Source organism: Rhea pennata, chromosome 12, assembly GCF_028389875.1.
Source record: "Rhea pennata isolate bPtePen1 chromosome 12, bPtePen1.pri, whole genome shotgun sequence".
Classification (NCBI taxonomy): domain Eukaryota; kingdom Metazoa; phylum Chordata; class Aves; order Rheiformes; family Rheidae; genus Rhea; species Rhea pennata.
Window position 1 is genome coordinate 18562344 of NC_084674.1, and position 27315 is coordinate 18589658.

General features: G+C 38.5%; 2 protein-coding genes across 2 annotated transcripts in view; one reads left to right on the plus strand and one right to left on the minus strand.

Moving 5' to 3' along the window:
- The window catches only part of CFAP92 (cilia and flagella associated protein 92 (putative)), a 37642-nt gene extending 18111 nt beyond the window's left edge, over positions 1–19531 (minus strand). Inside the window, exons 1-9 of the mRNA XM_062585915.1 lie at positions 19415–19531; positions 16972–17179; positions 15433–15564; positions 14939–14954; positions 9057–9196; positions 6907–7062; positions 4374–4558; positions 2300–3189; positions 501–695 (exon numbers count right to left, since the gene is read on the minus strand). Coding sequence (XP_062441899.1) covers positions 501–695; positions 2300–3189; positions 4374–4558; positions 6907–7062; positions 9057–9196; positions 14939–14954; positions 15433–15564; positions 16972–17179; positions 19415–19531 — 2039 coding nt within the window. The remainder of the gene's footprint in view (positions 1–500; positions 696–2299; positions 3190–4373; positions 4559–6906; positions 7063–9056; positions 9197–14938; positions 14955–15432; positions 15565–16971; positions 17180–19414) is intronic.
- Positions 19532–26265: 6734 nt separating this feature from the next.
- Positions 26266–27315, plus strand: part of EFCC1 (EF-hand and coiled-coil domain containing 1) — a 56691-nt gene continuing 55641 nt past the window's right edge. Inside the window, exon 1 of the mRNA XM_062585807.1 lies at positions 26266–27012. Within this exon, the coding sequence (XP_062441791.1) occupies positions 26338–27012 (675 nt within the window). The 5' untranslated portion in view covers positions 26266–26337. The remainder of the gene's footprint in view (positions 27013–27315) is intronic.

The following is a 27315-nucleotide window of genomic DNA, read 5'->3' on the forward strand; positions in this document are numbered from 1 at the left end:
TCACCCTCTTCTTTTCCCTAGTTACATTAGGAAAACTACTTTTTTTCAATTCCCTGCTTAGTTCACATGTCTTTTTGGACCTATTGAGTTCTATGAGGAATTCGTTTTTTACTCCATCCTATGCCTCTAAGAGAAAATTGCGAGGAATTAAATCCTTTCCAGTTGATGCTTCTGACACGAGAATTTGTATTATTTCCAGGTATTTTCTAATACTGTACTATTCTATTGATAACACCTCTCTTCCCTTTAAAAAGTATGACCTCCTGCCCACATAAAAAGAGGGCTCACTAGGACTGTTACCACTACATCAATAAAGCACACTTTTCCATTTTACCATGCCTCATCTAAAATCTGAACTACCCGTCAGGCCCACAGACTGCTTTTAGGGAAAGTTAGGGAAAATATATGCAAGAATATTAATTTTTGTATCAAATATTTATTCTACTTTGACCATATTTCAGTTCTTAATTTCTTGAGTATGAATCCAGAAAAAGTCATACCTGGACAAGGCCTGGAAACAAGTCCAAGGAACCATACCTCTGACATAAAGTAGCGGCTGTTTTGTTATAGTGAAGAGGGGCTTACAGAGGCGGAAATGAAACATAATAGCTTCCAGGTCTAAATACAGCCGTTGACGGAAAGATAGTTGTGAATTATATAGTATTTCCAATTGTCCATCTTCAGGTCTGTAAGACCTGTAACACAACACCCCAACAACAAGGTAACAGCAATCAGCCCCTATCTCACATTTCCTCAGTGCTGCAAAACAATTATGATCTCTTATGAAATTGCCTTGCTTTTGTCATTTAGATGGAACGTCTTACTCCATCACTTTCACTTCAAATGAACTTTTTTAAAAAATAATGATTATGGACAAATTTAAAAGACATTATCCAAGCCCTCATGTCATGACTGATCTGAATGCATTTTCTTTTTAAATCACATGGTAGCCATTTAAAAGGAACATTGTTTCATCAGTGTTATGCCCTACAACAGTCTTATTAACTACAAAAATGTTATAAAAATATTTCCACCACAAATACCAAAATTGATATTGCTGCAGTAAAGCAAAGCTCCAATTTAGGTTACCCGTGAACATGGATAACCAACAACTTTTCACAAACTTTTCAATTTCAGAATTGCAGTGAAGAGATGCATTGCATATCAAAAAAAAAAAAAGGAAAACAGGAAAGTTTTAAGTTTTAACCAAGTACTAGAGTGCTGGGAAGAAAATCAAAAATTTTAAATGACATTTAAATGATATTAGAGGAACATACACTGCAAATCCTAACAGTTATATATATGAAAGAAGAAAAAATATAAATGATGTATCATTTCTCTCTGAAGTGAATGGTCCACTCATTTCAGTGAAATATGTACGGGTTTCAGTTTGGAAAATAACAAGAACTTTCAATGTGCTTGCATTTTCTAAGTAGTTATTGAAAACTATCTTGAAAACTTCTGACACAGTAAGCTGTAGAGTACTAGACACTGACTGTGCTATTTCATTTTTATCAACATGTCTGTATTATGAATATTGCCTAAAAATTCAGGTTTGTCAGAAGTTCCTTTGAAAATCAAAATTAGCTTAAAATTGCTGAGTTGGCTCTGAAGTCTTAATAACCATAATCTACTTGTGCAAATAATGCATACAGAAACAAATCTAATCTTGTTTTTTCTTACTGTGACATTCCCTTTGCACATGTTGATGAGCTCATGTACACAAATGTGCACTTCTCGGACTACATCACTTTTCCTTAATTACTCTTTCTTTCTTGGTGACAGTGTGGATTCATATTTCTCCCCAAAGTTATAAAGGGTGAGTGTGTGCATGCACGTATGTGCACATGCATGTGTATTTTACCATTCTGTACAATAATTATTATTAAGTTTTTCTGCAGCATCTCCTAAACAACCTGCTTTTATGAATTCTTCAGAACTCTCTCTTTCTCCAAAGCTTCCTACACCATGGACTTTGGTCAGTGGACCAACGATTATAGCATCCTTAATATTATTTAGAATTAGTTGATTATAGCATTGTTTTCACAAACTAGCTTAACAAAGAAAGTACAATTGGCATCCTTCTCATTTTAACTTTACTTGGGTGATACATGGTGTATGTGATAAAGACTATTCCTCAAGCTTTGACCCAGACACTAGGACTCATAATCACTAAAACTGCATAAAGAGCTTCAACTATGTGCGTGGACACACATCTTTGTATAGAAAAAGATGAAGTCAGCCAGCTCAAAATCTCTTAATCTAGGGAAATAACTAATAAAAAACATTACACTCTTACCTTTCAAAGTGTCTGTCCCAGAGTCTCTTGATTGCTTTGTCTTTTAATCCCTCCAAGACAAAGAGATGAATTGCTCCATCCAGTACATGAAAACCAGTAACAATATCCAACTGAGAAACTTCCTTGAGAGTGGTTTTCAGTTTTAATGTAGCAAGAGCCATCTGAATTAATGGTACAGGATAACAGTCCAGCTGGAGGGCTTTGGCATTGATTTCTGTAATCTCTTCCACCAAATCATGTAATAATGATGCATTATTGTAGTCAAAAATGTAGATTATGCAGCCATATGGGTAATTTGTGACTTCAGTATCAGCAGCTTCCGCTTGCAGTCTCAAGGGTACAGCTATTTCCACTCTTACTTTCAAGAGTGAGTCTGACTCTAGGTAATGCCCCATAGGTAGTAGGGAAAAACTATTTACTGATCCTACTGTTCTCTCATTTTTATTCTCCTCCTTGCAGGTAGTTGCATTTGGAGCTGAGCAGCTATGAATTGGCACACTGATATTCAAGCACCTTTTACCTAACAATAAATCAGCAAGACTGACTTTAGCTATCCCATGTGGATGCCACGCTTTGTTCTCCGTAAATGAGTTATAGATTGTGGATTTGCAAGCAAGCAGGCTCACCTCACCCACTTTTTCATCAGCTTGATCCTCCCCAAACAAACATGGCTTTTTTGTGTCATTTGCCACATTTCTATCTCGGTCATGAACTTCAATCTCCATAGGTGGACCCCTAAGATACCCTTGTAATTCTTCAGGCTTCATTGTCCCTGTTAGAAGCACGTTAATGTCCTTAAAGTAGACATGAGTTCCATGGATTTGTCCATGAGTTTGATGAACTGGGAAGTTGTAAAATTTGTATTTGCAGTAAGTGGGAACACACAATTTCTGAAGAACAAAAAAAGGGAAGAAATAATTATTTGAAGTATATTTTCCTCTTAATTTTTTCCTCTTAGTTTTTACTCTCACACAACAACAGGCTTTTCTAGTAGAGAATACATGGGAGGGTGTGCTTCAAGGCACAAACTATGTCTTTCAAGGCACCAAAGATGCCATTTTTTGTGCCTGGATCCTGGTTAGCAGTAGCCTCCATGGAATGGAGGCTACGTTGTCAAGACTATCTTAAGACTTCCTAACTTGCAACAATTATTTCATACAATATCACATTTGGGAAGGGAAATAAAGTCAAAACTTCCGTGATCGCCCCCCAGACTACATCAGGAACTATTTGGCATATTTTCTTTCCATTATTTTTTATGTTGCATAGGTACCAACAATATTTGTCCAGCTACCTTTCATAAATGTCAAGCCAATTTGACCATATATAATTATATGTGCTTTTATAAAGTTCTTGACATACAATTATTAAATTATTTTCATTACAAAAACAGATAAAAACCCTCCACAATCCTAACACTAAGGGCCATGCTGATGTAACTTATGATTTCCTTGTAATTTTACCTCAAGTGGGAAACTACAACATAGCTCCCAAAATTAAAGTTCTTGACAAGATGACATGTTTCCTAACTCATCTCTCAAAATTTACAGAGGCTGGGAGAGCCTTATGCAAGACCAAAAGCCTTGGACTATATTCTCACTGATAAAAATAATTCTTTTTATGTACAGCATGTTTTACGCTGTGAAACATTCACCATTTTTAAGCTAAATAATATTTTTTAAACAGAAACAGAAGTTGTTCTAATGAGAAAGATTAATTTATCAACAAATTGTTTCAAACAATTGTGTTCAAACCAAAGTGTATAGTACTATAGCTAATTTAGCTTCCCTGCCAGATCCACTACTCCGAAATCAAAATACAGTTATTAAATATAAACTACAACCCTTGGAAAACACAAGAATATTGTTTTGCTGTCAGTGTCTATGATACATAGGCACTAATCTGGCCACATCTTTTTGCAGGAAATATGCTAGTTATATTCTACAAACCTTGCCATGTAATAAGCAAAGGTCTCTTTAAAACCATGCCCATATTTTAACCAAAGTTACATCAGGATGTAACTGATTCTTCAGAAAGGGGGATTCTTCAGAAAGAAAACAGTGGCATGTGTTACCTGCAGTACTTCTACTGGTACAGGTGTATTTGGGAGGCAGGTAGCTGAACGAATCTTTATAATCAGCGGATTCAATTCATGTCTTTGTCTTTCAGATAGAAGAGGTGTTGCTACAGTGAAACTCACAAAGGCATCTAAAACTTTAGGATTGTTCTCTTCCAGACGACTGATCACAGAGTCTTCCCCTTTTTAAACATACAAAATTAAATCCTGTTATAGAAGCAGTTGAATCAAGGCAGTAATATTTGATTCAATCAATTAAAAATCTCCATTGGATTGTATTAAAATTATACTTCTGCTTCATTTTAACTGCTTTAAATATTTTTATGGTGAGGCTCCCATAAAGTGTCAGGACTCCCACCTTGGCTAGCTGCTGAAAGTACAGAGAAGCTTATTTCTTTTTGAAGATGCAAACATAAAAAATGAACTTCAGAAAATTTTCATCACAGTCATGTTAAAGGTAAGCAAACACTTTAAAAAAAAGTTATTTAATGGGATTTATCATTCACCATTTTAACATGTTGTGTTTAGTTTTCCCTCTTCTTTCATTTCCTTGTCCCCAGAAGTATAAATATCTTAACTGTTAAGTCTCTGCTATACGAAGTCAAGTTCAAATTCTAAATAGCACTGATGCACTTAGCAACCTGTGGAGTGTATGCCTAATTCTTCTACTATGTCCATTTTAAATCACAAGTACATTACGCCAAACATTTTTAAAGAAGCATTTCTCAGACCACTGTTTGTTTGATGGATATAACACAAGCTGCAAACACTACAGAAGTGCTAAGACTAATAGTGTGGAGTATTTTATAACAATTGCTAAAAAACAAACTTATGTGCAACAGCTCTAGGTAAAATACGTAAAGTGTAATCTCATTCAGAAAGTTGCACAATGCTCACCTAGAATGTTTCAGTTCTTCATGAAAGAGTCTTCCCAAAATGCTGTTCAGAACTGTATTAATATGTTTAATATTCTATCCAAATGAAATATATATAAAAAAAACCCTATTTTTCACCATCTTTAAGTTAAATGTATTTGAAAGCACATTCCTAATAATGCTGGCATGAAAAAAAAAAAAAGGCAAGATTTTTTTGCCAGCCCCTGTAAGTGCTGAAATACCTGACTGTTGCCAAGTCAATAGTGGACTGACAAATACTACAGTAGAATGATTGCCTCTATATCCATTTCTGCAACTTTCAGATGCTGTGACTTACCTTGTATTTTGACTCTGAGGAATTAGGGACACGTTATAGAGTGGTAATCACTGTCCAATCTGTTACAAAATACTACCAGCTGCAGAGTGAAAGGAGGGACAGGAACTATGACAAAGGAGTCTGGCTCAAATGTACATGCTGTAGAATGCTCCAACTATAAAACCTGCACATCATGCTAAGATACTAGCATGCTTCTATTACAAAAGTATCTGAGAATACCACAGTATATTCACGCATTCCTTCTGTAAACACAGGATAACAAGGACAGCTGAGCCTACAATTTTAAGTCTATTCCTGTATCAGGGGATAGTACTGTAGGCATACTGCTGTAAGAAGTTACTATCTACCGAAAGTGTTTACGCATGATACTATGGAAGTATCCATACTTCCATACTACTACAATGCCAGAGACAGCTGACAACCTGCATTTCTAATGGAACTTAGACTACTGGGGCTCTTTTCTCCCGGATTCTATTCCAGGATTTGCCACCCTCGTGCTGCAAGGAGCATGGACAAATACACAGTAATGTTAGTGGGTGCAGACAAGAGATACATAGTCAAGCAAAACAGATGAACTTTTGGGGCTCACAAGGCATTCTCTCAAGCTTAACAAGGAATTAATGGCAAAGACAACAGGGGAAACCTGCTCTTAGAAACTAATGCAAAAATGTTTCTTTCTATTAGGACATATTTCTTAGTGATGGAGTGTTACGGTGGACTTAAAAGAAAAGAAACTATCTCAATTAACCAGTTAGATGCTGTACACAGGAAAGAAAAGCAGCAGGTAAGCACCTCCGAAATGTTGTAGCTCTGCATGACTTCAGTTCATGTAGATGCACCTGAGCTAGCCTTTATGAGAGCAGTTTAATTGCCACAGCATGGCTTTCCTTGCAAGCTCCTTTGCCACATGCTTATATACACTCAGCAGCTGAGTTCCATCTTCCAGCATATCACTATTGCTGTCCACATGCACAAAATAAAAAGGGAGATTAACTCACTACACACCAAAATGGAACGTCTATTAATAATGAATGTTAACCTAGTCACAGAGAAACCACAGAAATTCCCACTTCTAACATGTTCCAAATAAAACAGGATATAAGAACACCCAGAACTGTAAACTGGTCAGTCTCCTTCAGATCAAAACTAAATCTCAAACTATTATTTTTTATTTTAACCAGCCAGCTTTTGGACAAAACATAAAATACCTTAGAGATCTTTCAAAACAAATTCCACCAGACTCATGAGTGTGGGTGCTTCAGCCAGGCAGTACACCAGCACACTTCTCCCTCCCAGCCCCTTTCTTACAGAGTAATACCTGCAAGGAGAGGCATGACATCCAACTGCAGTGAAGCAATGCCATGTTTCTTTGCCATAGCCACAAGCAGAGTCTGGGTGTTAGACAGTTTAATACGGTTCAACATTCTCTTGTTGCCTGCAGCAATTATTTTTTTTGGACCAGAACCTCTTTTACCTATTAATGGAGGGTGAGATTAGACTGAGTAGGAAGCAAGAAATATTTTCTTGAAATTAATCAAAGACATAATTTAAAATATACTACAGTAGGTGATGCAACTCAGTGTTGTCCTTAGAAGAAGACATCAACTATATTAACACAAATTTAGGCAAATATTTCAGTATGCTCAAGACTTCATTGCACAGTCTACTCTATTACATACAGCATCTCTACTTTACAAGGAAGAGAAATTTGCAACAGCAAGCATTAAAAATTCATGGAATTACCAAAATTAAATTTATCTTTGTCATCTCGTGTTCCTTTGCAAATCCGCATTAGTAGGAGTGATATGATTGCCTTCTATTTTTCCAAAAAAATGTATTTTATAAGTTCACCTCTACAAAACAGGAATATTGTACTTCCTTCTCCTCACAATGATACCATGAAGATAATTATCATTATCATTAATTTTTGTAATTTACTGCATTGCTGAGTCCGTATTTCTCAAAACTCTTTTCCCCAGATCTAGTCTTTATCCAACCTGCAAAGCCCATCAGTTCCAGTCTCACCCATTTAAATCCCAGGTTTAGGTGCTCTGCCCAGCCACTTAACGAACCAAGCAAAGTATTTGAGTACAAATAGTTACAGTTTGGCAAAACTGTAGCAAGTGAACATAGTAACTTAGAAAAAGAACTGTAGAAATATTAGTGCTACTAGTCCAGCCTGTAATAAAAGGAATGGCAGAATGTGGTAAGGATAGATTTAGAACTCAATAGATGAAAACAAAAGGAACACAATATATTACCTGAGTTTTTTCTTTTAGTAACAGTAGTAATGTGACAAAAAAATGTATTTGCTGTACAAAAATTAAACTGGGGAAAGAACAGCCCACATTGAACATAAGCAAAATGATAACCCAGATGGAGGATATCAAAGATTGTAAATGTCTTAATTGTGAAGGAAATAGCAGGTAGAAGTTTGAGAGATATGTGTGTGTAACTGATCATGTAATTCACAGGTCTTCAGAGTCATGGGAAAGACTTAGCCAAAGCTGCAAAATAAGCAAGGCAGATGTGGCTCAGGATTAAGCTCTTTAAACAGACCCCTGTGCTGTAACCTGAGCTGCCTTCCACCATCTGTACACATAGAGGAACACTCTGAAAAGCTTCCCTATTTATCTGCATGCTCTACAGTGCTTTTCTTACAACTCTTCCAAAGGTCACCCCATAAAAGCAGGATCTTGTCACACTGGATAGCAACAGAAAACAGTTGTCAAATAAAGTTCTTGTTAACATTACCAGTGCACTTACTTTGACAGAACCATGCTACAACTGAACATTATCACTCACGCCCACTGACGCTTATTGTTAAACAAATGTACTTTTCACAATGCTGCCAATGTGTACTGCAACCTTATGATGCCATGCCAGTTTTTGGCTAGACAAGCGTAGTATTTAAGATAGGTGATTTAATACAGGCTGTAGTGTCCATTGCTGCAGTGGTTATTATCTCTTCCCACCTTTCATGGGCACTTTGCCAATTATAAACTATGAATGACAGACCAAAAGCTCACACAGCTGGGCTGTGGTTTTCCATTTAACAGTATGAATCAGCACTGGAAATAAAACAGACTGTACACTATGCATGAAAAAACTCACCTCTAGTGGCGAGAGAAACAATAGTGTGACAATTTCAGAATTAGAATTGTTGTTTTAGCTCCAACTTTACCTTTTATATCTGCTTTACAAAAGTCCCTTGCCATTTTTTCAGTGGTTCTGAGTGTCCGCAGAGCACTCCAGGCAGTAGGAAAGGACCATCATCATTCCTGCTTCACACTACTAGCAAAGGAAACTGTGGCACACACAGTTCAAATAACTACTGAAGAAACACAGAAAGCTCATGGCAGAATGAGAACTCTTACTTCTTTATAACCTTTACCTCTTTATAAAAAGAGAATAGATATAACGAATTCCTCATCTACCTTTTAAAATTTATCTATAATTAAAACTTACTACTTGTGGTAACTGTCTTGTCTGCTTGATATGTTAGACTTCCCAAGTTATCTTTTGTCTTCTCATGTTTTTCTGAAGTTGCATCATGTGGAGGGCCAGCAACTGCTTCATTCAGAAATCTGTTTTTCGCAAAAGGCACGCTTCAAAAACATTAAAAAGTCTTTAAGTTATTTAAGAAATATAGAAAATAAATAAAAAATAGTGGGGGATATGTCTACATTTTCCCTTTTTTTAAATGCACTTCATAGTAATTCCTGTTTCAGATATCAATTATCAACAGAATAAATAATCTCCCACTATATCCTCTTCATCACTTCTGCATAATTATTAAACTTATATTAACACAAATACTTAGGTGTTTATTTAAATAAATGGACACCTACACACTGCTCCCCATCTTCACACAATGTATTTGCAGAACACTACAGGTCCCTGCGTGCACTATTTAAAGTAGTCACAAAAAAAAAAAAAAAAAAAAAAAAAAAAAATCTCATGGCATTTTAAATCTCCTGAATAAGTAATTTCTTTGTCCTGACTTCACAACAATGTTATATTGCACTTGGAGGGCAGCAGCACAAAACACATCACAGTAAATTTGTTTCACTTGTGAAGAACATGCTACGCTCTATTCCTCAAAAATACTAAGCTCAGCTTTCTAGAAGGAGGTGACAGTTGGGTTACAGAATTTTACATGCAGTTGCAAGGATATATAATGTCTGCTGAAGGAACAAGTAGAAATTTCAAAAACAATAGTCAGAAGTCTTCAGGAAAGAAGTAGTCAGAAATCAAGCAATCCTGCTTTGAAATTAGCAAATACTGCCTCCAAATATTTTTCCTCATAACATTTACCTAACTAACTTACATGCAAAGCATCCTATTTAAATAAACCCTTCCTTCTTTCTCTCAATATTTGTCCTTATTTGCTACTTAATAAAAAATAAAACATGTTATTAAGATATTAGAGGCAAATACAGTGATACAATCATATGAATAAAAAAGTAAAAAATCACTGATGATTTTTTCTGCTAAGTGGAGATACTTTCCTCCATTAATTAATTTGCTTTGATACTGTGATTACTAGACAACTCATCCCACAAGGAAAGATCATTATGATAGTAATAGTTGTTTGAATGGGAGGCTAGGAAAAATATCACCACAGTCTTAATATAGAGGGAATGAGAATGTTCAGGTAAATGAAAGAGTAACAGTGATGTAAATAAAATACTCATCAGCTTTTTTCTGTTTGAAGATAGTAGTTTCTCCAAAAGAACTAATATTCTGATAAATATTCCTACACAGTTCTAGTGTCATTAGAGTGTAATATCTCTAAGTTTCTTTCCACTAATGACTTATTTTTCTTTTCTCAGCAAACCCCCAAAAATATTCTACTCCAAAAGAATTTCTATTCTAATTAATCTGTACTGACAGTTAAATCTGCATGACGGATAAACACATACTCCTCATTTTATAGAACACTGATTTTGTTATGTTCATCTTTCACCAGAGTGTTGCTGTATAAAAGGTACAAGTGCAAGCAGGGGGACAGCAGTAGCACAAAGAATTTCATTTTACAGTTTGAAGCAGGCAAATATCACTTGCAAACATCATTACCTTATCACTGAATTATCAAATGCATACTAAGTGCAAAGATAAGGTAGTGCCCTGGATGAGTGCACTGAATCTTGCACAATATAGTTGCCCATCCTTGAGCAGAAAGGACATATTCATGGAACACACAGTAGCAATGTTTCACATTGCTACTAAGTACAGAGTCATCAATGTAATCTTTGGAGTAAGAATTCCACTGGTTTCAACAATGCAAACTCACATTTGCTTTTTCTGCAAATCTCCTTCCATAAGCCATTAAGACATAAAATCCGATCCAAAAAGCTATACTGACCCAACCAACTCCAGCAGTTACAAAGATTCAGTTTCTATTTTGTTATCATGTAATCGCACAGTATTTACTTTCATATAAAAAATATAATGCAGAAGGAAACAGTTCAATTATCAAAGGCAACAATATGGTGCACATGCACAGGAAATGTCTATTTAGTCTATTAGGCAAGGACTGAGAACTGTTAGAACAGGCAGTAAACCAAGACTTACTGAAGCTGATATAACAAAACATTGTAAGATTTGGGAGACTGTTGATTCTTAATCAAGACAGCATTTTGTCAAACCAGTATCTCACTTCCAGCTGCTCAAAAGACCACTGGCTAGGTACATTTAAAACAAGGTATTTGGATTTTCTAAATGAGGGGAGAATTCTTTTAAGATGCTTTTCCCCTCCAATGTAAATTACCTGAAATTTTGCTTGTATGTTCAATTTAACATTCTTGCTGATTTTTTAACTTCTAAAAATACATCTTACAAAACCCACGTCATTTGAACTGCAAAATTCACTTATTGAAGAACTCATCAGAAGTAACACATTCTTACTAAAAATGAAACACTCAGAAACATCCATCTGCAAAGCTTAGATAATAAATGTATGCTGAAAACATTACCTGAAGGTATCTTCATTAACTTCACTCTCTTTTAAGTTACAATCTGACTTAATCTTTAGGAGAAGTTCTTAAACTCATGTAATAGCATAAAATGAGAGAGTACTTCATACAGTACAGGATGTGATTTGTTATCTTGTGCTATCAATATCAATTAAGTTTTATAGAAACAACATAGGAACCTTGAGAAAGTAATTTAGGAGTTTATATATAAGTGTTTGGGGGGATTTTTTGGATGATTCTCTGAATTACGTATTTGAGATGTACGCTATTTGTGATTCATTTCTATTTCAAATGCAAGGTTTTCCACTATACATAATACCCCAAAAAACTTCATTTTTTTTAATGTTACCATTTATCAAGTCTTGAATTCTCTGAACTTTTCTACAATTTCAGAAAGTTGCATCCTGATTTTTAGAAATTTAGCTCTGAAAGCTATTAAACAAATAACTAACCCAAAAGAGTGAGGAACTGTTCCTAAAAGTAGAACAAAACTAACAAGACATTACGCCACTCGGTTTTATCCTCACTTGCTTTAGAAAATTACTGCATGTTTCTATCAGCTTAACTTAATTTAGAGAGGAATTTGAACCAGCGCAGATTCATAGCTACAGAGTCGATTTTAGACGCTTGTAAAGCTTGTTCTGCTGTTAACTCTTACTGCTGACACTATCTTCAACCTTTTCAAAAGAAAAGGGTACCCAGAGCTATAACAAGCCACACTTTTGCCACTTTGTAACATTCTCACTTGACCAACTAGCAGTAAAAGAATAACTCACAATTATTAAGAGGATCTTAACGCTTTTGGTACTCTATTATAATCAGTAGACATGGGTGCAAAAAGTACTAGTGCAGAATAGTTAACCACTTGTGAAATCGCTGCTTAATTATAACAAGGTTAAAAAAAAGTAAATTACCTAACTTTATTTGCAACATGTGAACACTTCCCAATGCAAAAGCAACATTCTTACCTCGCTGTATGCAAGTCATCTGTCCTTGAAGGATGTGGCAAGCCATAATTAGATGTTGGCAACCTACTCAGATAAGTTTCTGCTGTTGGAATAAAACAGGCTTTGTATTTGTTATTATTTCCATGTTTTGATAACTCCCAAAAGATGAATCAACTATTCCTAAGCCTCTAAGAAAACATGAGCAATAAGAGTTTTATGCAAGCTGTATTTATAAAACATTTATATGTTTTATGATGCGTATAAAAACACAATTCATTAAATTTTTGTCTCTATGTATCAAGGCTGAGTTTGAATAAGACCCAAATACACAAAATATTTTTGAGGGACTTTGAGGGATATTGTAGAGAGACCAAACTACTGAGGCCATACTTTATTTTATAGAAAATTAATTTCCACAGCAATTATCATGCAGCACTTCAAAACAAAGCTAGGAATTAACACGTAATTAAAACAAAGTGAGACTATGTAAATAATATTTTGTTAGCATTGACTGTCCTAATTGTACATAAGTACATTCAGATGTCAATAACATACCTTAATGCATGGAAGACTGCACACACTAAGAAACAATACATCACTTTTGCTTAATAATTTTGGTCAACTGTTCAATCGTTAATCCAATCAATACTTATTAAACACTGAAAAAAACCAATAATACTACTAGTCTCCAGATCTCTTATACAATGTGTAGATGCTTGTTTGGTGTTTTATATAGACCAGCAATTGGTATACTCCATCTAACTGGCTTCCAATGTCATTTAATTATATGAAAATAGTCACATTTAAGTGTCCTGCTTCATTTTAATTGACTCAGCCTTTGGTCTCATAACATGCCAATAGTTAGGGGCACAGTTAGGCCCCTCTTTCTACAGTTTTTTTTAAGGTCAGTGAAAAGAAAGAGACCTTCAGGGCACTTCTTTCTTCCTTAACACAGAATGGGTTATAATTTAAGCAAAACATAGACATTTTTACGTTCATCTGCGGCTGAATGTTAGGTTCCTGTCCTTTACCTCCTTGAACTCACTTTCTACTTTTGCAGACTTCAGTATTTGGTCCATCAATCCCATCCAGGCTGGTCACTAGATGGCAATACTACCAAAACACAGATGCAGACTACCAGATCACTACACCAGGAATTCCTCTACTCCTACTTTGGCGAAACAGGTCATGAATCTTCTTTTAAAAAGAATAAAAAAAATCAGCAAGGAAAGCTGGTGATACGGGCCTCCCAGCAAAATGTTGCAAATGGTTTTGCATATGATACTGAAGTAGGAGGAAAAGGTAGTATTTCCCAAGTCCCCACTACTACTTTCTGCAATAACAAGGATTCCTTTGGAGAATTCTATCTAGATATTTAGCAAGCCAACATTTTCTATTTGTGGATCTAACAAAAATTAGACATGACACAGAGGCAGAGATAGCTGTTAATTTGTTTTGACCACAACATCTAAAATTAAAAAATAAACGTGGATTTTCATAAAAGATTATTAAAGTCAGAACACAGTCATGGAGACTCATAACACTTCTTTTCCAGTATTTTTGACTTTTTTGTTCATAAAAAACATTCTACGAGAAGAACCTTTAAATTGCAAGGCAAACTCCCAATAAGCAAAAAATTCAAAATAAAGGGTCTATGCTGCCTTATTTCAGCCCTTTGATACAAATATATATTAGAACATAGACTTTAGATGATCACAAAACACTTTTTTCAGTGGTCCTCTGCCCTACGTAGCACACTACATACTGCTCATTAAAGCAGTTTAAAACTTAGCCTTTTCATTAACTATACAATGCAGCTCTTGCATTTTTGCTCTTTCTTATGAAGTATCCGAACAGTAATCCCAGTATAAAGAAAGAATTGCTGAAGTCCTCATGGAGAGCACTACAACACTCACTGTTACAGTACCCTTTCTTGTGCTTTCTCAACATTAATACTTTCTGTACTTTCTAACTCTATCTTCAGTGTGAAAATGAAAAATGGAGGCACAAAAACATAAGGGAAAAGGTTTCCACTAACCTTGGAAGCCCAGCTGGAAAGCTAAGGGTCTAGTTTTTCACAATACTGAGCATTTTATAATTATTTTAATTTTTATTGATTAAATTTTCAGTTGTTTTAACAAGTCCTCAGTTCTCATGATCTGTAGTCAAGCATAGTAACATGACACCATAGGTCCCCTAAAGGCCCAGCAGAGCACTCTGCACTTTCTCTAGCTAAGAGAGTATTGAGGAGCTTTCCAGTCAACAAACTCTAAAAAGGCTCCAAAAGGAACAAAGGCTAAAAGCACAGTTTAGGAAGATGTGGCAACAAATGACACAGCCACTAGATGGAGAACTATTTCCCCTCTTTGCTTAAAGGATGCTGCTGCTTGACATAAGGCTAGAATTTTGTTATCTGTGGCAATACCCCAGCAGTTTCTCAGCTGGAATAAGACAAAAACAGATTACAAAACTGCATAAAATAAGGATCCCACCAATGTCAGGAATAAAATTTCATACCTCCCACAATCTAGCTATTTGAAGAAAACATGACACGCTGCTACTAGGTTTCCAGTATTCACCAACAGCAGAGAAACAGTAAAAATCTGGAAGGTTATATTCTAGCTGAGGTTCTAGATGTGCATGTAGTACACTTAGAAATGTGAAACAGTAGGAAAAAAACAAGGTGCTTTCTTCTTATGTTCCTTTAAAAACCTTCTGTGAGCCATCTTTATCTCTTTTCTGTTCCAATTCTACTCCAAAGATACTAAAAACTTATTCCAACCTCAGTCTTCCTGCAACAGGCTGTTCCTTCACTAGCTTCCTCACTCCTATTCCTGCCCCCCCATTACTGCAGGTCCAAGTTTCACACCTGCTCCCTTTGTCTCCCATCAAGCTAGCTCTGTCTTCATACGTCTATACCTTCAACACCACGGGCTGAAGATGCCTTCTGTGCCTTGGATTCCATCACTCCTTTAACTTTTGTACAGCTAGGTGGTGGCTGAGTCTCTTCAAAAATTTTTCTTTGCAACAGTACTGTGTATTTTACTCCACCTGTTAGGGAAAAAAAGTAAAGAAATTTCTTGATTTAACTTCACTGTTAGTCTGGCTGGGCCACCAACCAAGTGGTCTCAAGTTTTGAACAAGTATTTTCCCATGGCTTGTGATCACCTTTTCCTAGCATCTTTAAGAAGCCACTCAGAGACATTATTTCTGTCAGTCTGGAGAGGAATCTAGGAGAAAATATTTTCCCTGTGTACTATATATAGCATATATAAAACAATGCATCTTTGGAGGAAAATACAGGGGTAGCTGAGGCTTCTTGGAACTCCCAGAATACTGGAGCTGCAGAAGAGGTGAGCAGTTTTAGAAGTAAGCCAACAGGGACTTCTCTATACAGACTCCTCTGAAAGACTGCAATTTTAGGAAGCCAAGCTCTTAATCCTTTCTCTTGCCTGCCTGTGGCTAAAATGTAAGGAAGCTGTTCAGAAAACACTGAAATACAAACAAGGTTCCATTCCTCAACAGCAGCTATTCAGGTGCTGAATATTTGCTTTTGTCTTGAAGACAAAGAACAAATGCTCTAAGTTTCCAACAAAGCTTATTCTCTGATCAAACTCTCCACAGCTCAGCAAGCATTTGATGTATTAGTATCAATTTAATCAAAAAGAAACCCAAGCTTGTATTAACTAGTATTTGAAATCTTATAACCTCCCCAAATCTCTATCCACTTAGATACATGGGCATTATTTTATTAATAAAAAATATATATTTTTTATTAAAAAAAAAATTACCAGCGTTTGCAGAGAAGTAGAACAAAGGATACCCTATGTCCTATAGGTTTCATCTCATACTTACTTCTCTAGTAAGCAATAAGGACTGAGTTCTCATTATACACATGTGCCTATATAAACCGTAACAAGATCCCTATTTTTCCTAATTAAAATAACTCAAGTAGTAGATTAACTAGTAAAAAAAATAAATTAGTTAGTAAATAACTACCTTTGAAACTACTGATTCTCAATCTACTGTGGCCAAAATTCAGCCACGGATTCAAGTTAGTTGGGTGCGGGAGGGGGGAACAAGAGTGAGAGGATGAAACAGAAAGAAGCACAATATAAAAATGTGGCTGTGAAATTTTTGTTTTCTCTCAAGACAGCTCCCCCTCTCCCCCTGCCCCTGCCAAAATCCATCTTTGAAACACTAATATAACCATTACTACCATCACTACAGAGCAGCCTCAAATAACTCTTCAGTTTACAAAGGTTCAGGTTATAGGCCCAATTATATTTTTCTACCATAAAAATTTTCAGAAGCTGACTTATGCATTAATTAAAATACAAAGTAGAAACTCTTTTAGTGAGAACAACAAAAGAATTTCAAATAATCCCATCAATAATTTGCTAACAGGCATAGTCACAATTTCAAGATACATGATGTGTCTGTTTGCATTAGGCTTACCAACAGCATCTGCATCCTCTACTTGTGAAGAAAAAACCTTTGGCTGACTAAACTTAGCTTTTGAAGAAACTTTGTCCTTGGAATCCCAGAGTTTTAAAGTTATTTTGTGATCTCTTAGTTTCATTAGATATTCATTGGTGACACTGATATCAATACCATGGTTCCACGATACCCAGATCCGGTCATTTTCAAACCATGGTGTAATAATCTATTAAAGCAAACATGAAAATCTTTACAGGAGCTGACCAGTACTGAAGAACTTACATTCACATGTTGACCACGATAACAATATTTAATTACAGACAGTACAGTGCATGGAAAAAGCTAGTGAGATCTCTTGAAGAGTTCTATGGTTACAAAATATTATATTCAAGTATTCAAGGAAGACTAAAATTAGAAGAATCATCCAATTGGAGAACAATACAATGAGAGATATTGCAGCACAGTTTCTCTTTTTCTGAGGTCAACAGGCTGTCGTCCAGAAGCGGAGTAAAAGATTATACTACTAAGTGTATTAGAAGAAAGCTGTTCTCTAATAGTACATTTCCTATTTTTGCAGCTCATGCTGGGACATATGTGACATCCATTGATGTGTCAGACAAGGATGTTTTGTTGGATTCATACAAGTCATCCTGTCAAGTCAAGGTCTGACATTATGACGACATGAGATAACAAAAAACAACAGGTACGCTGCTGATCAGTATGAACTCATATACTTAAAACTTAACAGAATACTGCAAAAGCAAAAACATACACTTTAAAATGCTGACTTGATACATACCAAAATAAAGTACCACCTCTACACTTCACTTGTATAGGCTGCTAAACAGGAACGAAGTACTTAAAATTGTTGATACAACACATTTCAATCAGCAACTTTGCAGAAGCTTTTTTCTTTTAAAAAAAAAAAAACTCAAACTGATTCTTAACAAAAAGCATAAAAAGGGGGAAAAGAAATAAATAAAAGTCACTGAGATTGAAACGCAAACACAAAAGCAAAAGCACACAAGACTAGCTGATGACCTCTTCAAAGAGTCTCTACTCCATAAGCAGGAGAATATATCATATTGTAAAAATATACCACCTGCTCCCACTGAAGGGAAAAGCCAATGAGTATTCACATATGAAAGGAAAGCAGGATTTTGTTCTTAATTTTAATATTTCAAAGCAGACTGTAAGATTCACTTGCAATTCTATATTATAGTTAAATTGGGGGCTAACGTGGCAAAGCAGCTTCAGCAACAAATTTTCATTTACATTCAGCCATTGTGATTTCTCAAGAATTTTTTTCTCTCTCCTTATTTGTATTTTATTTATAGACTACCAAAATAAGAATATGCCATATAACATGGAGAAAACATCCTAACAACCTCTATTTTCTGTTCCAAAGGCTGATTCTTTGCTACTCAACTCCTCCTACCTCCACTGATTTTTCTCCTCCTCACTTCAAAACACTGCATTTCCCACTCTTCTATCCGTCATTTATGTTTCAGCAGCATTAGTGTTTCACGGGTAACATGACTGAACTATGTGTGGAAGCATATATACATAAAACTGCTTTAAATTTGTACTACATGCTAAATATTGACTGGCTTGTTATATAACATTTTGCCTAGATCCATCTCCATTTCACAGAGGAATTTTCAGTTTCTGCTAATTTTTTAAGGTCAAAATGCTGCCTATCAAAATATTGCATACATGTTATTTATGAGAAAATAAATTACTTTGTGTCTGTCCCTTATCTTTCTGTTCTTTGAAAATTTCATAGAAGCAGGCTATCCTTCTTCAAGGATAGGACAGAACGTGGAGAAGGGGAGTGGGTGAGTGGGAAGGTGTGGGTGGGTTGGGTGTATTTATACACACAGACACACACACACACACTCACTCACTCACATATATATCTTTTTTCCCCCCTTTTACATAAGTCTTGCTCACTTTCATTTTAACTGAAGTCAAGTTCCTTGCCAGAAAGTACTAGGCTTTAAAAATGGAAGATTCACAGTGACTTAAGGTTTAAAACATAAATGTGGTCAGTCAGGATGATACCATGAAAAATCACCTTTCAAGGATCAAAAACTATTTGTGCATGCTCATGTGTTTTTATTATAAAAAACTGTGATGGAGACAAGATTTATGCACTATGTGACACATTAATGAAATAAATATTTTAGGAAAAATAGAGTGCAAAACTTACTGATAAAACCTATATATTCACCTCCTCCATATACCTCTCTGCCATACATCTACTCACTGAGGAAGTTACCCCTCCCATCAGTTTGTCTTTACAAAGGTTTGGCTGAATCCCTGGAATTGTCTGCTTACAGTGAAAAAAAGAACATAGTAGCATAAACAAGAAAATACACATACAACATTCTGGACTACTCAGTTTTATGGATTCAGGGTTTTTTTTGTTTGTTTTTTTTTGGTTGGTTGGTTTTTTTACCTTGGAATCAGATTCTGCAAATAGCTTTGCAATCATCCCAAACAATACCAAATCCAGTTTTCTGGGTACAGTATCATCTGGTAGAAGGAAATACTCAATGTGATAGTAACGTCGCATTCTTGGAATAACTCCATATTTGTCACCTTGAATACTATTTCTTTGCGCTTCAGCTACATTGGATATCTTCCGCTTGTGCCCTAGTGAGGATATTAGAATTATTTAGAAATGCCAAATGTTATCAAAGATGACACTGTCAGGAAAAAAAAATAAACAGTTCCTGCAATGCTCAAATGGTAACATGAGTTACATTATGACAGCAGAAAAATAACTGATTGAAATGAACATGTGAAATGCTGGAGGTGAAATTCTTATCCCAGTGCCTAAGTCTGCTGTTTTTACTCAAGTTTAACTGCCTTAATGGTCCATTAAGTTTCTGGAATTCCCCTCACTCTCTCTTCCTGCAGTACGTCTTCTTCCAATTCCTGTAACTCCCAAGACACATACATCTTCTTATTCAGATAAATTGCACAAAGCAACTGTTCCACACCACTTGGGGAAAAGCTGAATGTACCCACTCCTGTTATGCTGAAAAACCACTGTGCCATGGAGAATCATACCACATCTCCTGAACAGCTGCTGCCTTTACCCCAAAATGATGATACTACCTTTAGACTACTCAAAAATCATAATTAAGCAAACTGGGAATATGTGCAAAACAAAAAAGTATTTTGACTATTAGGCAGTGACTTATTAATAAGCACCAGATAAAATCATCAACTTGAGTAACTGTGACTACTGAGGAACTACCAGTCAGGAAAGGTTTTCAGTCACCAGTGACAATCACCCAATGATAAAAGGCTCCCACGTCCCATTGCTGTTTTCCTGAGTGATCTACCCAGGGAAATACAAACCAACTAACATCTTTTCTAACACTATCTCCTCAAAAAGACCTAAGACTCTGTCCCATAATTATATTTTATGAAATGATGAAAGTAGTATTCTTAGGAAAACCAGCGTCAGATACTTACTCGGAATCACTATAGGGACAGCTAGTGAGACTGTGAATGTGCAGGTGACAGTATGTGAGCCAGCAAGTTCCCCTGAGCCTTTTTCAGACAGGTAGGGCTCTTCTGGGGTCAAATGACCACTATCTTCAAGTACCTCTAGGCTTTCAGTTTCAAAAGTACTTTTAGAGCAGGTTGTGTCCACATCTGTCATCTCTTCTTCATTTCCCTCCTCCAGCTCTTCTTCATCCATTGCCTCTGAAGTCTCATGCTCTTGCTTTGCCATCTTGATGTACAATCACCAGACAACTGATTATAAAACTAAAAAAAAAAAAAACTAAAAAAAAAAAAAAAAAAAAAAAGAAAAAACAGCTTATTTTAGTGTCGCTGTGCAGATCAAATAGAAATACTTACCAGAGCCAAATCAGGAGCCAAAAAGGACAGCAGTAGGAAGCACAAATATTCCCATTCCAAAGTGTTGTAAAACTGTATAGCACATATACTCAAGGGATTAAATTTGAAGGCTGGAACAGTTCTCACAAAGATCTCTAGGCAACAGAATCTAGTAACAGTATAGCAATACACCCAGAGAAAAAAAAGCCCACAAAGCTCAAACAAGTGAAAAGGCTAATGTCTTCTGAGGCTATCAACTACCATTGTCGTTTCTACTTTCACAGTTTTGAAAAAAGTTTTACTTGCAGCCCGGCAGCAGAGCACCTGAAGTACCACAGCTGCTGGAAGGGCAGCACACGCGTTAAGGAAGCAGGTGGCGATAAAACTGCCCCTCGCGCACGCACCTGCTGCCAACGGCCGGTCGCGGGGGCGGGAGCCCCCTCTGCCTCCAGGGTACAGAGCCGCTCACCGAGCTGCTCGGGGGCGCTATCTGAGCGCCCGCGACGCGGGACACCCACAGCAGCGCCGCCTGCCTCGCTCCGCTCCCCGGAAGTGCCTCTTCGCACCGCCGCCCACCACGCGGTGTTCCTCCGCGCTCCAAAGAGTGCCCCGTCCCCGCGCCAGGCCGCGGGCGCCCGCGCAGGGATCCACGGCGGGGCGCAGCGCTCGGCGCGGCCGGGCCGGGGCGGCTGGGCGGCTGCCATGTCGCGCTGCGCCTGCTGCGTGCCCAGCTCAGTACGCGAACCGACGTTACCTCTTAAAAACAGATATGTGAGTTACGTGTCCTTAAGGAAGTCAGCTGCTTGAGAGCGAGTGCCTTACGTGCACGAAGTTTTTTCACAACCGCAGTTTTTCTGCCTTTCCCTGACTTACAGCTTTATACATAAAGCTGTGCTAAAACTGAGTATGCTGCAGCGCACGAAAGATGCAGCAGTGTCAAAAGCCGGTGTTTGACTTCCAGGGGCTTCGCACTGCACACGTTTGTCTTTAAAAGTTTAAGAGAAAACAGGCTACTTGAATATCTGAACGTTTCAGCCTTGATTCCTAAAATAAGTAGCGTAGGCTTTCACTGCCAGCATTTTTACAACATACTTACATTTTAAAATACTTATTACATTCTATCCAGGAATGATATATCATATAACATGCCTTACAAACAGGGAAAGCCACCCACTTAAATTAAAACTAAGTCAAAGTAAGGCCAGTGCTAAGTCAAAGTAAGGCAGAAGGGGCTCTGCTGGCGCCTGCATGGGCCAGCCAGGTGTCCTCTGCTCGCACCACCCAAAATCTAGACATCGAAAGCAGTACCCTACGTTGTATCTATATGTTCATGGAGCACTTGCATTAGAAAATTTAGAAGTATTACACTGATAAACTAGGAATTAAAAAAAAATGCAGTCTTACTCCCTTTCAAACATATATTTTTCTCTGGACAAATTTGTTGTTTTGAACATAGATGATATTTATGATACAGTGGGCACAAGAATGAGAAAATGATTATCTACAAATGTTTAATGCCTATGAAAGAATAAGGAGTAATAAGTAATTATGCACACAACTAACAAATTGCCAAAATAGATAAGCATGTTCACTTTTGAAGTAATTTTAAGAGCATCGCAATCCAAATGACTCAGCAGAAATACGAATAATCCAGACAGAAATAAACGGACATAAGTTTCTCAGAGGCAGTAACACAGGATTATCTACACACAGAATCACTGAGCAGTAAACCATAGTGTGAATTTATGCACATTAGTTACTCTTCACTAACTCCCTTTTCAGAAACTCAGCATGCCTAAAAAATAACTAACAGTCCTTATATTCACAGCTTGCATATCAATTTCCCTGTTCCCTAGACAACAGTGAAACTATTAGAGGATTAGTTCAGCAATTATACACCAAATCATCAGTAAATATTTTGTCTTCTTGCAAAAGCCACACATCCTATTTTTGATGTGAACAACTCAGTATTTAAGGCTACTTTAATCCATGTGCTTAGTTGGACAATATTTCACACAATTGGGATGAAAAAGGATGGGGATATTCATTTCACAGGTTTCTATTCTCTTTGTTTTCCCACATGAATGTGGATCACAACTGATCATTAGGAACTCTGGCTGACATCTCAATTACCTGAGTAAAAAGCAGAGTGGAAATTAAAATGTCAATGGAATAAAACATAATTATAGTGAAATGCTTCAACATTTTAGAGAGTATTCTATGAAAGATTCCTGTACGCTGTTCTCATACCTACTACCTATAGCATGAGTATTCGTAAATCTCTTTTGGACAAGCCTAAAGAGAACCTTACATCCAAAAAATATAACCCAGCAAGAATCTGGATTTTTTAAACATAAATTAAAAAGCACATAAAGCCTATAAGGATCCAAATCTTAAAATGGCTCAACAATTCCATGCTCCTTTTGTACCTAAGCTAGGTCAAGAATCCAATCCTAGATGCCATTCATCCATTTCAGCCTTCAAAAGAAATGTGCTGCAGATGCATCTGCTGGATACCTAGCTGACTGGGCTGCCAGAAGCTATTCCTCCCAACAAAGCCAGAAGCTATTCCTCTCAGGTAAAGGCCGTGGGCTGCGAATCCTCAGCAGGGTGCATAAAACCTCTGAATAACACAGAATAAGGTGCACCTAAATCTTCTGTATCGTCTAACTTGATGCAGCTCCCTATTCAGCATGCCATTTTGGGGGCATTCTAAGATGCCCAACTTTCCCCATAAACTAACTGAATCTAATTTGCTAGTGAGTCCAGGTTCTGGATTTCACCAAAAGGGCTAAAAAGATGCAAAATGGGTGTTACAACACTAAAGTTGAGAAGCCATAGTGCTGTTGGCATCTGCTCCTTACTGTCATCGTATCTCTATTTCCTCACCTATAAAACACAGACTTAGATAAGGTAATATTTAGATAGGTAATATTTAGGGATACTCAGGAGTAAAGGTGATCTAAAAAGGATAAGTCTAAATAATACATACTTATAGAAATTAAGACTACATCAATATTTTAGAAAGCAGACATCTCTCTGAAGTAATTTAGATAACATACTCTTAACAGGAGTCAAAAAACTTGTAACACAGACTCAGGTAACATGTCTGCAACCTATAAAAGAACTACTGAATAACTTAGCAAGTAGTGAAACAGAAAGCCAGTAGTGATATCATTAACTGAAGAACTACTAGCCAAATTCTGGTCTCACTTATACTATAGCGAATCTGCAGCTTTTCCCCTCAATTGACTCCCAAATTTGCTCATAAAAGCGCAATATTTACCTCATGAGCACCACTAAATAAAAGTTGAAAGTAATAGTTTTCTCTTTCTCTAACGACTGTAGAAGAGTAGAAGAGCCTTAAAATTTCTCCAGATTCTGAATAGCTAAGAAGTGTAAAATAGAACACCTGTTATTCAGATAGGTGCAGCTGCTTCCTCTGCAGACTACATAACGCCATTTCTCCGCTTAAAACGGGATTACATTCCTTCAAGAGAAAGGCCACCATGCGTTTAGTAGTATCTCTCTTCACTGCCATACCCACAGTGACACCCTCTCCTCCTCCCCCCAAAAAATATTACGGTAATCTTCAAAAAAACATTTTTTTAATAAATAACCACTGACTGACCAACTAATACACAAAGTGCTTCTCAGTGGCAGAGAGTCTCAAGTTTTGGAAACCGATATGCTGCTGAAATGCAATAGCTGTTTTCCCTCTCATTCCTGTGATGTGATACGAATACAGTGCTATCTCTGTTCTTATAGTTTATATTCCTTCACCTTTACCCATTCATTGCTAGAAAATATTTTGAAATCTTTAATGGCAATGGTAGTTCTCTCTTAAACAATATATATTATCAATTTTTAAAACAATCTATAAGCAATAAATCCTAAAAGGACAGATCAAACTTAAGTGCTTTGTCTTCACCAAGTGCTCCACACCCCTACTTGCTTATTTTGATCTGCCTCCATAATTCTTTATTTATACTGCCAAATAGTGTGTAACATGTTCCCTGAGCTGCTCCACCAGAATTCCCTACCAAGTGGATATAAAATTAAAAATATAATATGAAATCAAAGAATTATTTATGTACACAGTTAGCTTCACCCTGCTATCACATTTATTATCTCATTCTCTTTTTGCACATTACCTATACAACAATGAGCTAGCTCTACAGAGCAGGAATTTGTTCTCATACATGTCAAATATGTTCAAAATACAAAAACAGTAGTGAAGAAGAGTAACTTCTTCAGTAAGCAGGAGAGTAGTAGCTTCAAGGTAAGTATTAAATGAGAAAATGCTGCAAGCAGGAATAAACTCATGACAAATATGAATGCTCAACTACATTTTTCCTTTTTTTTCCTTACGGTATACATAGAACTGTCCCAAATTGTGCTGGACCTAACAAACAAGAGCACACCCAACATTTTTGGAGTTGCAAGTAACTTTAAAATTATGCCAATAACAACACTGCACCATCAGAATTATTTTAACTCATCTCGGTGAAATCGTCTGTGTGTACAGGAATCTTCTTCCTATACATCACAGTATGAAATTTTGAAAAAGATTTGGAAAACATATTTTAAGTATTTAGCATTAGGTCTTCAGTTTTCTCTCCAATAATAGAAAGCTTAGAAGAAATAAAGTATATTTTACAGTAATGAAGTGACCTTTCTTGCAAAATAAACACTTCCCACAGCCTAACTGGTCGTTTTGGCTCTGTATAGCACTCTTGAATGACAACCCACTGCCCAAATGAGACTGGACTGTTGGTATCCTGGCACTTGAGACACAAAACCAATCTGTGCTGATCCTTGCACAATATCATATATGAACCCTGAACTAAAATAAGAGTATAATTAATTTAAGGCCAAACCATTTTTTTTCTATAAACAATGCTACTGTGTACGTTCTTACTAATCCCACTCCTACCTAATACAGTTTCAATCCATATTCTGTCGATGTTGGCAAAGAAACTGAAGTGGCATGATGAGACCTGAAAACTTCTTGATGTAAGTCTGGGGCGTGAGGGGAAGGAGCTCGAGGGGGGCAGGCTCTGCCTCGGGCACGGCCGGCAGCGCGCACCCGGGCCCCTTCGCAAAGCTCGCAAACCGGGCCGGCGGCAGCGCGCGGGAGGCCGCCGGGTCTCCGATGCCGTTAACGCCCGCGCGGGGGCAACGGCTGCAGGTCCCGTCCAGAAGGGCGCGCGCCCAACGGCCGCCGCCGCGCGGGGGCAACGGCTGCAGGTCCCGTCCAGAAGGGCGCGCGCCCAACGGCCGCCGCCGCGCGGGGGCAACGGCTGCAGGTCCCGTCCAGAAGGGCGCGCGCCCAACGGCCGCCGCCGCGCGCCCAACGGCCGCCGCCGCGCGCCGGCGGGGCGGGGCCTGCCCGCGCCCAGGGGCGGAGGCAGGGCGGGAGGCAGGGAGGGGCGGCGGCAGGGAGCGGGCGCGGCGGCGGCGGCGGCAGCAGCGGCAGCGAGCGGGAGGCGGCGGGGGAAGCATGGTCGGCGGCGGGCGGGCGCGATGGAGCCGCCTGAGGGCTGGGACCCGTACCGCCGGCCGGCCCGCCGCACCCAGTGGCTGGTGAGCGCCCTGGCCTACCACTACGGGCTGGACCGCGGCGTGGAGAACGAGATCGTGGTGCTGGCCACCGGGCTGGACCAGTACCTGCAGGAGATCTTCCACCACCTGGACTGCGCCGGCGAGGGCCGCATCCCCGGCGAGGACTTCCGCACGCTGTGCCAGGTGCTGGGGCTGGAGGCGGCGGCCGACGCGGAGGAGTGCGCGGGGCTGTGCGAGGGGCTCTCGGCCGAGCTCACCTTCCGCCAGTTCCACGCGCGCCTCTGCGGCTACTTCAGCACCCAGGCGGGCGGCGCCGCGCCGCGCCTGCCGCTGGGCGCCGACAGCGAGCACATCGAGACGCAGATCCGCCTGCGCAGCCCGCTGCGCCGCCGCCGCCCGCGGCCCGGCCCCGGCCGCGGCCCCGGCCCCGGCCCCGGCCCCGGCCCCGGCACGCAGGCGGCGGGGCGGCGGGCGGCCGGGCCCTGCTCGCGCGAGTGCTACGAGGAGGTGGTGGCGCTGGAGCAGGCCGAGGACCGCATCGCCAAGCTGGAGGAGGAGAACGGCAGCCTGCGGGAGCTGGTGGAGGACATGCGCGCCGCCCTGCAGAGCAGCGACGCCCGCTGCCTCGCCCTGCAGGTGGGTCCGGCGCGGCGACACTTCTCCGGGCACCGTGCCCCCGCCGCTGCCCCTGGCGGCCTTCAAAGCTCCCCTACTTCTGTTGGCTAGAGCCCGAGTTATTGGTTAAAATATAGTTTGCAGATGAAGATACTGCGCTAAAAAACAATGCTGCTTTCAAAGAATCAAGTGTTAATAATACATCTGCATCCAGAGTGGTCTCTGGAAGGAGTGTAACACAGACTTGGGCTGTTACTTCTTCTGTATTAACTTTTTAAGAAGTAGTTTGACTACATAGAGTCTTCAAGGAGAAATGTTTTCTTG